This window comes from Macaca thibetana, chromosome 2 (assembly GCF_024542745.1).
Source record: "Macaca thibetana thibetana isolate TM-01 chromosome 2, ASM2454274v1, whole genome shotgun sequence".
NCBI lineage: Eukaryota > Metazoa > Chordata > Mammalia > Primates > Cercopithecidae > Macaca > Macaca thibetana.
The window spans coordinates 34,214,171-34,225,644 of NC_065579.1; the positions used below are offsets into that span (position 1 = coordinate 34,214,171).

The 11,474-nt window shown below is 40.1% G+C and overlaps 1 protein-coding gene across 1 annotated transcript in view; it reads right to left on the reverse strand.

The window, feature by feature from the left end:
• MRPL3 (mitochondrial ribosomal protein L3) overlaps window positions 1-7,716 on the reverse strand; it is a 57,569-nt gene extending 49,853 nt beyond the window's left edge. The window contains exons 1-4 of the mRNA XM_050777955.1: window positions 7,498-7,716; window positions 6,303-6,487; window positions 4,866-4,957; window positions 2,647-2,745 (exon numbers count right to left, since the gene is read on the reverse strand). Of these exons, the coding sequence (XP_050633912.1) occupies window positions 2,647-2,745; window positions 4,866-4,957; window positions 6,303-6,487; window positions 7,498-7,589 (468 nt within the window). The 5' untranslated portion in view covers window positions 7,590-7,716. The remainder of the gene's footprint in view (window positions 1-2,646; window positions 2,746-4,865; window positions 4,958-6,302; window positions 6,488-7,497) is intronic.
• Window positions 7,717-11,474: the final 3,758 nt, after the last annotated feature.

Below are 11,474 nucleotides of genomic sequence, written 5' to 3' on the forward strand. Positions count from 1 at the left end.
CAAAATCCAGAACATTAGAACATAACATCCAAATCACCCTGCTGTGCTATGTAACCACTGAAGAGAATAAAGCTATCGGAATAAGCTAAAGAGAAAAAAAATGTGTGAACAGCCTCGACTATGAAATGCAGTACCTATCATTTCTGTAATATTTTTAATTATTAGTACTGTTACAGTAATACTATTAGTATTACTTTCATAAAATTTTGATTATAACACATCTTCATCACTAAGTAAAATAGAATAAATTGAGCTCCCATGTACTGTTTTTCTCCAAACTTTTTTTTTCTTGAGAAGTAAAATATTCCGAGAACCAATGTGAGACTTTCAGAACTGGAAGAGAATTTAGAGACCATCAAGTACTATTCCTTGTTTTTATGGGTAAGAAAACAGATGTTCAAAAGGCGAGTAAGGGGGACCTAAAGGTAGAAATCAGGATTAGAACTCAACTCTTCTGATCCCACATCACTTATTCTCTCGCCACCTCATATTTCAGGGGAAGCAATCTTCACAGACCTGCTGGGGCAGAAGGGATTACCCTAGCATGCTTGATTTACAAATATCAAGGCCATGAAGTCATCAATCTACACAACTGGTAATGAAAATGAAGATGATGACGCTAGTCATTACAAAAACCCAGAAGTACAATCAAGTAGAAAACAGTGGCATCTATCAAACCAAAGATTTACTCATATGAAGGCTGGTACATATTAATACATTTTTAAAAAGTCAAACACTTGATTTTTTAAAAAAGTTCCCATAAATATCTCATTGTACGCTATAATTACTATGGAGTTATTTGAAGCCCGAGTCTGTTAGTCAATAAATCGTTAAAAATAGCAGGAGAGATATTATTACAAAGTTGTAAAGAAAAATAAATGGTCTATGCTACCATAATACTCAAAAATAGCTAACTTCTCTAACACGAAACAAAATAAACCATATCACAGATTTCAATGATATCCACCACCACTTATTGACTAATCAGTATTTCTCACCATTTATAGAACTATGATTTTGTGAACATCTCAAACATCTCTTTCCTCCAAAGCTTCCCTCTTCCTTGTTCCTATCCCAGAGTATGTCATCAGCACTGACCTACCTGTGTCCTCCCACCCAGTCCTTTCCAATTCCTGCCCCTTCCAATCTCAATGCAACTGCCTTGCTTCTAAAGGCTGTTATCAACTCTCCCCGATCTCTTAAAACAATCTCCTAAAGTCTTTCCTCCTGCTAGATTTTTAAAATCTTAGATAATTAATTTAACAATTTGAACAAGTTACCTAAAGAATTCAGAAAGCACCTCAAAGTCCATAGGATGAAGTCTAAACCTCACACTACCTTGATAGCTGCAGCTTCACCACCCTGCCCACGCTGGCCTGGCCTGCACACTAAAATGCAGCCACATTACACTTCTCTTCCCAAGAACACATGCTCTTCCATGTTGTCTCTGCTTCTGCAGAGGCCATTCTTTCTGGAATGCCTCTAACACCTATTTTCCTTTCTATTCTCCTCCTTGTGAAACCTCCTGGGATTTTCCCTGGCAGAATTGGCTGTCTCTGGTTCTGTGCTCCTTGGATTTATAATATTGTACTGAGATGGCTGGTTTATTTGTGTAACTTCCTCACTAGCTTATGCGCTCCCAGGGGGCAGATATCAAGACACACTTAAATAAGGCTCTGGAGTCTGTCACTCTACCTCTTACCAGTGGGTGACTTTGAATGAGTTAGTTAACTGCGTTAGCCTCAGAGGCTGAAAAGTTTACATAAAGTAACAAATGAAAAAGGCGTAATGCTTATGCATGTGGCATGTAATAAATGTTCAATAAAAGTTAACTATGATAAGAAAATAGAGTAGTTAGTAGGCACACAATAAACAACTGATAGTTTTGAGAGTCAGAGATTATAGGTTGTATCCTAACTTCTGCCTTGTTCATTTCATAAACAATTTACAATGGAAAAAAAGTTTGTCTTAGAGATAAGTAATATGTTCTAGTAAACCTAAACATGTTTAGTGAAAGCCATCACCATTTTGAGAAAGGTTTTCTGGTTTTAGTTATTCAATACAGATACTCACTAGGCAGTTTTCCAAACTACAAACTCAGTACTCTACTTAAAAAAAAAAATGTTTTATTAAAAAAATGTGATTTGGGTTCTTATATAGCTTTCTCCTAAACACTGAAAGCTCCTTCTAGAATACACAAAATTAATTTCCACGTGCTCCTGGTGTCAAGTGTTAAGACAACTTTCCATAGGAAGAAAGTGAAATGAAACATAAAACAATAACAAAATAACAAAATCTACTGAGTGTCTGTTATATTCCAGGCACATTTGAAAAACCTAATTTAATCCATGTGATAAACCTATTAGGTAAGTAGTATTTTTATTCCCATTGTACAGATATACAAACACTACAGCTTACAGAGGTAAAAGTACTTGTTCCAGATACAGGGGGAGATATTAGAACAAACTCAAGAGTCTCCAAGACTCCTGGGCAAAATGGTTGTACCAGACTGCCTCCCCCAAATACACAACTTTCCTCACAAACAAATGCAAGTTTGTGGCTGTGGAACAATCTCAAAACATAAACTCATCCAGATTTGAAACTGATGAAAAATGCAGTATTCTAGCTATGAAAATACATCCTTACACGAAAACGTGATACAGTTTTTCCTCCTACAGACAGGGCTGCCGTTTTTCCATTATGGTTTTCCTTTGAAGTATACTTTAGGACATGGCAGTCTTGTACCTAAAAAAACAAACATAAAAAAACTAAGCATGTGCCAATACATATTTTAACATTGCAAACCAGCCACATTGAGACCTTAGGACAAACAGGAATTCCCTACAGTTACTTACCTCATCTTTCCTCTAACACCAACCACAATCTTAAAAACATAAAATTTTTTTAAAAAAATGATTAAATACACACTTTGGGAGGCCGAGGCAGGCAGATCACGAGGTCAGGAGATCAAGACCATCCTGGCTAACACGGTGAAACCCCATCTCTACTAAAAATACAAAAAATTAGCCAGGCGTGGTGGGGGGGCGCCTGTAGTCCCAGCAACTTGGGAGGCTAAAGCAGGAGAATGGCGAGAAGCTGGGAGGCGGAGCTTGCAGTAAGCCAAGATTGCACCACTGCACTCCAGCCTGGGCAACAGAGCAAGACTCCATCTCAAAAAAATAAAAAATAAAATGAGTTTAAACAAAATATACATGCAACCACTACCCAGCTCAAAAGTAGAATCCCAAAAGCCCGTGTGTGTCTCTTCCCAGTCACCTCCTCATCTTTTTACCCTAGAGCAGGAGTACTCGAAAATATGGTCACCAGCCAAGCAGTGTCAGGATCCCCTGGGAACTTTTAATACAGATGCAGATTCTCAGGCCTCAATCCAGACCTACTGAATCAGAATCTTTGTGTTTTATAAGACCTCTAAGTGATTCTGAGGTTCACTAAAGTTTGAGAAGCACTGCCCTAGAAATAACTGTTGACATTTATGGTAGCCATTTACTTTTCATTGTAATTACTATTTTGGAAAGTATTGCTTAATAATGTATTTAGATTTGCCTGCTTTAAACTTTATATAAATGGAATCAGATTTTAGGTACTCTTCCATGTCTTACTTCACTTATTTGTAAGGTTCATCTATACTGTGTGTAGCTCTATTCTGTTCACTTTCATTGCTGTACAACATTTCATTATGTGAAAATAACATGATTTGTTTACCTGTTCTACTGTGGACAGAGACTTGGGTTATTTCTAGTTTGCTGGGATTAAGTGTGATGATGCTGCTCAAGTTTTCTAGTAATACTTGGAAGCGGAATTGCTAAACTACAAGGCTTACCCATCTTAATTTTGCCACATAATGCTAAAGTGTTTTCCAAAATGGTTTTGTACCAATTTACAATCCCACCAGCCATTCCTGAAAGTCCCCTGCCCCCACCAGTTTACTCAGAGTTCACAAAACTACTGTCTTATATTTGGTCATTCAGAGCCAATAATAATGAGAAAAGGATCTATAGACTCTTTGTGCCTTATTAGCACTCTAAGCACTTAGATGCATGAGCTCGTACTTTACATCACCTGTATCATTACTTGCCTAAGACTAAGCCCCAAGGATCAACTGCGTTGTTCAAAGTGATTTGGGGAGTGATGATCACTTACCAGTATCTTTCTATAATAATAATAATAACAACAACAATAATAATGATAAAGACAATAGTAGCTTATAGTGGACACACAACATTGTTTCAAGTGCCTGACATTTATCATCTTGTGCAATCTACACAATAACCCTTTGAGGTAGGTCACAATTATTTCTTTTACAGAATAGAGTATCTTTTACAGATGAGGCACAGTGCTCCAAGAACACACTAGTAAGTGGCAGAATCAGGACTGCAACTCAGGTATTCTGGTCTCAGGACCCACATTCTTACCCATTAGACTAGAGCTTATCTTAGTGAACAAAATGCAGCCTCACCAGACAAGAGTATTATATTCTGTTAGCAAAAAGATCAAAACTGTAATTTGGAGTTGAAAGAATTCCATAAAAGAAAACAAAATGGGACTGAGATGTTTTTCCGATTATAAAGTAAACAAGGGGATCTGTAAAAGGATAGGTTATACTTAAAAAAAGAAATTCATTGTTCTGGTTATCCAAATACCAGTATCAGAAGGCCATTGCTCAGGCAAGGGTGAGGGCATTCCTGAAACCACCATAAGTTCTTTAATACTATTTTATGTTCAACATTACCCCTTTCTTCACCATACAGTTCCATGTTTCAGGATACAAATAGTTCTTGTTAAGGTTTGCACAAACAGATCTTGAAACACATAGATATCTCTTACACCTTCTGTTTCTTTCTTACCTGAAGTAATGTGACCACGTGCTTTTCACCATCCTTGGTCCATAAAGGCATCATGCCCAGTTTCAAGGCAATAAGGCCAACTCTAAAGGAACCTGGCAATTAAAACCAAAGCAATGTGAACTAAAGCTTTTGCAACGCTCGCCAACATGATGAAATCGTTTTTCCTAAAGTCAAGTTTCAGTATGAGGAGCAGGCACAAAAGAAATATGCCAATATATTCAGAGTAAAATAGGACTGTTCTTTACAGACCTAAGTGCCTTCAACCATGCCTGGCATGACATATTGGGGCTCAATAAATATTTGTAAAATGAACAAACATAAATACATGAAATAAAGAAAATACATAAGTTAGATACATTCTGGTTTTAAAATAATGGCATTCATACAGGGCATGATAAATCCATCATTTTGCTTTCCTAGTATCAATTCTTACCCAACTTTATTCATTAGAAAACATCTATTACTCAGACTCTGAGAAGATAGCTGGGGCTATAGAGATGTCAAAACTGGTCATATATTGCTAAAATATGTACGTCTACAACAAGACACTTAGATTCTTTGCATAAACTGCTAAAGTTGCCTCATTAAGAAGTTCTGATAACCAATTCAACTGTCACAATAAACCCTAACCAGGGACCACACACTTAATAGAAAAGGCCTTATTCCTCTTGGTCTGGCCACACATGGGTTTAGCATCTTTCTAGACACCAAGAGGTGATTCAGGGGTTATGCTTTCCAAATCTACAGTGCTACAACATCCCAACTGAACATCCATGCAACACATTACAACTTACATCACACTCTTCCAGCCTTTCTTTCCTGACTTATATTCTTTTTAGCTGAAGTAAACAAGAGAATGTATGCAGAATGATTCTCCCTTCACCTATAAAACAGCTTCTCAAGGAGGTCTTTATTATCATCAGGCATTCACTAAAACTAGACTAGGAGGTTGGAAACAAACTTGCAAAACAAACCACAATAAAACAGACAGACACAGCACATGAAAAATAAATTAAAAGCCGGGCACGGTGGCTCAAGCCTGTAATCCCAGCACTTTGGGAGGCTGAGACGGGCGGATCACAAGGTCAGGAGATCGAGACCATCCTGGCTAACACGGTGAAACCCCGTCTCTACTAAAAAATACAAAAAAAAAACTAGCCGGGCGAGGTGGCGGGCGCCTGTGGTCCCAGCTACTCCGGAGGCTGAGGCAGGAGAATGGCGTAAACCCGGGAGGCAGAGCTTGCAGTGAGCTGAGATCCGGCCACTGCACTCCAGCCTGGGCGACAGAGCCAGACTCAGTCTCAAAAAAAAAAAAAAAAAAAAAAAGAAAAATAAATTAAAGAAATGATAAATTTATCAAGCAGTCACTATGATTTTAAATGTGTCCAGCCACACAGCAATTAGGAAAAGAGAGCTCATCAAATACAAAATAATCACCTGGTTCCCAAGGATGTATAGGCCATGGTTCATCTTTCAGAGGACATAGTTTACTTGCTAATTGGGCTTTATCTTCATCAGAGACCAACTGCTTAATGAATGGGACATTTTCTTCAGAAAGATGCTCATCCCACCACGTACCACTCTTTCCATGAATACTTCTAACAAAAAGCCAGATGTGTGTTCTATAAAAAGAAAAAATAAAACCAAACCACAATTTTAAAACTTCCTCCATTTAATACAGAAAAGGGAAGTCACAAATTGGAAAGTGCAGTCAGGGCCTTAGGAAAGGGCTTAGATTCTGTATACTTTTTTTTCATGTCTCCAACCTTTTCTTCATCCCCACATTCCTTCGGATAAGGCTCACATTTAAACTGTTTGTCGTTACCCTGGAGAAAAAAAATTCATTTTCTCCTCGCAGATAAACAGATTCCCAAAAAAACAGTCCTACCTATAGACATGAGAAGCCACTAACCCATTTGGAGGTGTACCTTAATAGTTATACATTCAGCGGAGGTGGCAGAAGGTGGCATGCTGATGTTTGTCTAATAAGCTCACCTCCTCCCTGCAATGACATGGCCTAGGTTCAGGGAAGTAAAGAAACTGGGTGTGCAAAGTTAAAAGATCCACAAAAGGCATGATCTCTGAACAGGTGAACGTACCAAGAAAGACCTTAGTGGGTGGAGGTCAGGAAGAAGGGGTGTAATTCTTGCATGGAGGGTCAGAACAGAAGTAAAGCTTTCTGCAGTCTACTCTCCTTTTGTAGTCAGGTAAATTCAGGTTAGATTCCCAATTTTCTACTTATTAGTTGAGTGACTTTGGGCAAATTAACTCACCTCTCTAACCTTCAGTTTTAACTGTAATCTTTATGATAGTAGTTTGCTCCCGTGAGGCTACATAAGGCACCTCATACACTTAGCAGAGCGCTCAGTACCTGGCAAACGCTCAGTAATTGTAAGATATCATTGCTGTTAATAGCGTTCGCTGCTAGGGGCTGGCTCATAAGCGTTTTTAAAAAACCACCACTTTAATCCCCTTACAACGTGCTTCCTTAGGTTAACGGCCCTTATTCTTCTGTGTCCCACGTCTGAACAGAGCCCCTTCCTCCTGCACCCACGGGAGGCCCAACTGCACCAGGCCATTCCACTGCTCCAGGACGCGGCTGTGCAAGCAGGACACCCTCACACCTTCCTACCTGTTCCCTGGGCCAAAGGCAGCACCCAGGCCGTCCCCGACTCGACCCAGCACCTGGGCGCCGACCTGGGTCAGCAGCCTCCAACTCGGCATGGATTAGCCCGGGAAGACTCGACTCACGACTTCCGGGCGCCCCGCCGCTCTGCTTTCAGAGCGTCCCCACGCCACCGCCACGTGGACGCAGCAGCCGTGGGGAAGTCGTCGCAAGGGTCGCCGGAACGGTCTACGGCCGTTGCCCTCCGCGACGGAAAGAAAGCCGCCGGACCCACTTCCGGTGCGTTTTACAATGAACTCCGGGCACTGGAATCGCTCTCCGGAAACTATAGTTCCGCTTCCACCGTTGTCCTGCTTTGGATTTGAGTTGGAGTAGGTACGGGTGGGCGGGGACTGAGTCGCCTCTCCAGGGGTAAAATAAAGGGGATGTTCAGAGTTTAAACTTTAGAATAATAAGGACAGACTTCCTGAGGACGCTAAGAAAAATGAAAACACTTCTATATAGTGCCCGTTGTGGGACAACTCATTATGCTAAGCAGCGCTTGATAATCTTATATTTGTTAATCATAAAAAACGGTCCTGAAAGGAAGTAGTTATTTTTGTATTATAAATGAGGAAACTAACTCAGAATTTAAGTGCTGGTCCGAAACAACACATCTGGCAGAGGAGCAGAGTTGGCACTGAAACAGGGTTGGCATGTGTTAGCAATAGACTACAGCCATAGAAATGATGTATGACTTCCAGGGCTGGATCATAAAACATATTGTTACTTCAGTTTTTGTCTCTTGGATTGCTCCCTATGGAGAAAGCTAGCCGTCATTTCCTGTATACACTCAAACAGCTCTGCAGTGAGGAACATATAAAGAGGAACCAACTAGCCAGTCATGACTGAGCCACCTAGGAAGTGGATCCACCAGCCCTAGGCTGCAACTCGTGAAGACATTAAGCCTGAATCACCCAGCCAGGCAACTCAAGAATTCCTGACCAGGCATTGGCCGGGCGCGGTGGCTCAAGCCTGTAATCCCAGCACTTTGGGAGGCCGAGGCGGGTGGATCACGAGGTCAGGAGATCGAGACTATCCTGGCTAACACGGTGAAACCCCGTCTCTACTAAAAATACAAAAAACTAGCCGGGCGAGGTGGCGGGCGCCTGTAGTCCCAGCTACTCGGGAGGCTGAGGCGGGAGAATGGCATGAACCCGGGAGGCGGAGCTTGCAGTGAGCCGAGATCACGCCACTGCACTCCAGCCTGGGAGACACAGCGAGACTCCGTCTCAAAAAAAAAAAAAAAAAAAAAAAAAGAATTCCTGACCAGGAGAAATTGCCAGAGAAAATAAATGTTTTTTGGAGTCATTAAGCTTTAGGGTAATTTGTGATGCAGCAATAGATAGCTAATGCACCTTCTCTACAAACAGTCCCCTGTCCTGGGTTCCAGATACAGCCTAATCACCATCTATGTGACTAGGACATTTATTCTTCTACTAATTCCCTTATTTGTCAGATTACTGTTTGTAGAAATTTGGAAATAAGCACTTTAAAGTGTAGCTATTTCAACCTTCTCTTTTTAGTAGAGATCTGGCTATCCTGGCTTAACAGGTCCAGACAATGGTCAATTTCTGGCCACTACTTGGACTTTAGTGGGCTAAAAAATCTTTACTTTGCTTTGCTTGTCCATTCATTCCACTCATTGCTGTTGCAGTTACCTTAGACACTTTTCAATACTATTTTGAACCTTGAAGGAAAAACTACATCTCTTCATTCTAGCCATGCTGCCTGGCCTCCCAGATACTTAAGGATGGCTCTTCATTGAACAAACATGTTTTCAGGTGTGCTACATGCAAGAAGTTGAGAATAAGAATACTTCTATGCTACTGCCAATAACTAACATTTCTTATCCATGTAATGTGCTAGAGTATGTGCTCAGCATTGTGGAAGCCCATCAACCAACACTACTAGGAGAAAACAAGAACTCATACAAAGTTGAGTTTAATTAGCTTGATGCAGCAAAAGACAGCATATGTCTGAGGATGTTTCCAAAAGAGTGACCTGCGAGGGGCTTGAAATGAAATTTGGACTTAAGGCTGAGTGATTTTAAGGTGGCATCAGAGAAGCAGGAGCTTGTTTTGGAATGGATGCTATCACGAAGAAAGGACAGTTCGGAATTGGATATCTTGATAATCTTTGTTCTAGAGACAGGAAGAACAGAGAGGAAGTGGGCATAATGTTTGTAAGAAAGCAGCAATCACTCAGAATAAGGAACTGTTAGTCATTTTGCAGCAGTGGTGTGATACACAGTATGGTCTATTAGAAATTTTGTAATGATGGGCTGGGCGTGGTGGCTCACACCTGTAATCCCAGCACTTTGGGAGGCCGAGGCAGGTGGATCACAAGGTCAGGAGATCGAGACCATCCTGGCTAACACAGTGAAACCCCATCTCTACTGGAAAAAAAAAAAAAAAAAAAAAAAAACTAGCTGGGCATGGTGGCGGGCACCTGTAGTCCCAGCTACTCAGGAGGCTGAGGCAGGAGAATGGTGTGAACCCAGGAGGCGGAGTTTGCAGTGAGCTGAGATTGCACCACTGCACTCCAGCCTGGGTGACAGAGCAAGACTCCATCTCAAAAAAAAAAAAAAAAAAAGAAAAAAGAAAAAAAAAGAAATATTGTATTGATGTTCTGCTATAAATACTGCAGTCCGGTTACTAACAGTATTCAATTTTACTCTCTCAGTATATTTTCTCACTTAAATGTTATAACAATCCACTGTGACAATAGTATAATTATCTGGATTTTACAGTTAAGAAAATAGGCATACAGAGATTACATAACTTAAATAAAATCACCCAGCTATTAACCGGTAGAGCCAAAGACTGTGACCATAGATAGAACTTATGCTTTTAGAAATTTTGTTTCTTTGGCTCTCTATGACAAACATGTCACTACCCTTGCCTTGGAATTTCTTTAAGGCTAAAGAGGAAAATCAGTAAGTAAACATATCACACGCAGTGGTCAGTGAGGATTGAAGAGGTAGCCATTTGGTCTAACCTTTTCCCATAGTACCAAATATCTCCTAGTCCATAAGGAGGACCTTGACAGCAGGCACCACTGCTGAACTGAATCAAGGTAAAACATGGTTTGTCTGCTGTCGTGAAAAACATGTCTCCTGATTGCCAGCCAGGGCTGAGCGGTGTCATACTTGATTTAGTCACTGCAATATGCTGCTAATTGACAGTTACCAGGCCCAGTTGTCAAGGGACCCAGCCTAAGCTTTTCTAGGGCAGCCAGGCACTGACCTAGAGCTTCCTGTTATTTCTGATGTCATCCTTCAGAAACTGCCTTAGACCCGAAATTGTAATGCCATTTTGCATCTCTAAGATTTCAATTCCTCATTGGAATAAAGATAACTTGCACCATCTCTTTTTAGTGCTACAATTCTATAACTCTTACTCCACTAATTCGGACCAACAGATGATCTCATAAACCTTCTCTTATTAAATAAAACATTAGGAATAGATTCATTTTTGAATTACTAAAGCTATGTTCAGTACAAGAGAATGGTCATAGAAGGAGTAGATTTCAAACCAAGAGTTCACTGAAAATAATCTTTTTTATGTGTTCCTGCCATTAGGCTCTACCATTAGCTCTTATAATGTTTGTGATATATCCTGTATATTTGGATTATTGCAGGATGGTAAATTTTTTGTTGGGTAATTTCCATTTTAGTATTCATTTATGCTGTCTCTTAGTTTATAACATACCTTATATTTGAAATTAGAAATCTTTTAAATAATGAGTTTGGATTTACTAAGTTATCCTTGACCTTCCTCCATTTTTCTAAAGTTGTGAGGATCTAGCATATTTTAAAATCAGTGAAGATGTTATGAAGGTGAGTCAAGCATGCATTTGGGGTGTAGATAAAATGAACTTTAAGAGATTTTTGAACTTTAAGATTCCATTGCTGGCTGAAATGGAAAAGTTGAAAGGCCGTA